Source organism: Chrysochloris asiatica, unplaced genomic scaffold (assembly GCF_000296735.1).
Source record: "Chrysochloris asiatica unplaced genomic scaffold, ChrAsi1.0 scaffold00059, whole genome shotgun sequence".
NCBI classification, from domain to species: Eukaryota; Metazoa; Chordata; class Mammalia; order Afrosoricida; family Chrysochloridae; genus Chrysochloris; species Chrysochloris asiatica.
The window spans coordinates 14,813,517-14,814,954 of NW_006408577.1; the positions used below are offsets into that span (position 1 = coordinate 14,813,517).

Here is a 1,438-nt window from a genome sequence, read left to right on the forward strand (position 1 = left end):
GGTCAGCAAAAGACAGAAAGACCCCCAAAGAGATGGACTGACACAGTGGCAGCAACAATGGGTTCAAACCTGAGAATTGTGATAATGGCCATAGGACCAGACAATGTTTCAGTCTATTGTTCCTTGGGTCGCTATGAGTCAGAACCAATGGGATGGTACCTAACAGCACTACCAAAAGTGTCTCATGAATACCGAGTCACCAGGGGTGCCCAAGGATAAACACACAGAAAAGTACTGAGGACTCAACAACCAAATGGCACAGACCCCAGACAATCCTATGATTCTTTGAAAAAGAACAGAAGTGTTCTATCACAATTTATTTTTAAAAAACTATGTAATTGCCTTAAAGAAATTACAAACCTTTAACTGTGGATAAATCTTCTGAATCATAGTCAAATTCAGTGCATTTAAGAACTTGGGTCTGTTTAGCGTGATCACTCCTGCACAACCTTTTCTTTCCAATAGAACCTCTTCTGCTGCATCTGTATGTTTGGACATTCCCTGTGTAAACAAAGGAATTTTTTTATGCATTACATTTTGTTACAAGCGAACCTCAAAACATACATAACAATGCAAATGAGAATCTTCTACATAATGTTAGTAGTAAACCCAGCAAGGGACATCTGAAAAGCAAAGGCTTCTAAGATATTTTAGATACTCTAGATGAATAATTCCAAAGCAAATTATACATACCCATGCTATAACTTGATCATCAGGTATCACTGTTCATGTAATACACCATAGTGACTAATATAACATCTGTAAGAAACATGTTTTGAACTACATACCAATTTCATAGGACTCTGTTATACGTACACAACCTTCAAGGCTCATATAGCATTACCATACTTAACACATCCTTTGTTCTTTTGGTTGCTATACTTTCCCGTATTTTTAAGTATTGTTGTTGTTCACTGCCATAAAGTCTACTCCAACTCATGGGGACCCCCTGCGTGTCAGAGTAGAACCATGCTTCCCCAGGGTTTTCAAGGCTATGACATTTGGGAAGCAGATTACCAGGTCTGCTTGAGGTGGGTTTGAGTGTGCAACATTTTGACTAGTCGTGGAGAACTTAGTCATTTGTGCCATCCAGGGACTCCTATCTCAACATATTCACATGGCAACAGTCTGATCATAAAATTTAGTGATCGTGAATATTTCTTTATATGTTTGTTGGCTGCCCGGATCTCTTCCTTGGTGAAGTGTCTGTTCATGTCCTGTGCCCATTTTTTAATTGGGTTATTTGTCTTTTTCTTGTAGAGGTGTTGTTCTTAAGTGCATTCGAGTCAGTTCTGACTCATAGCGACCCTGTACAGGGTTTCTGAGGCTGTAAATCTTTACGGGAGCAGAACACCTCATCTTTCTCCTGCGGAGCGTCTGGTAGTTTCGAACTGCTGGTCTTAAGGTTCACAGCCCGATTCATAACCACTACGCTATT

At 39.8% G+C, this 1,438-nt stretch overlaps 1 protein-coding gene across 1 annotated transcript in view; it reads right to left on the minus strand.

Moving 5' to 3' along the window:
- The window catches only part of HIBCH (3-hydroxyisobutyryl-CoA hydrolase), an 83,925-nt gene that overhangs the window by 75,764 nt on the left and 6,723 nt on the right, over positions 1–1,438 (minus strand). Inside the window, exon 3 of the mRNA XM_006864070.1 lies at positions 361–501. Within this exon, the coding sequence (XP_006864132.1) occupies positions 361–501 (141 nt within the window). The remainder of the gene's footprint in view (positions 1–360; positions 502–1,438) is intronic.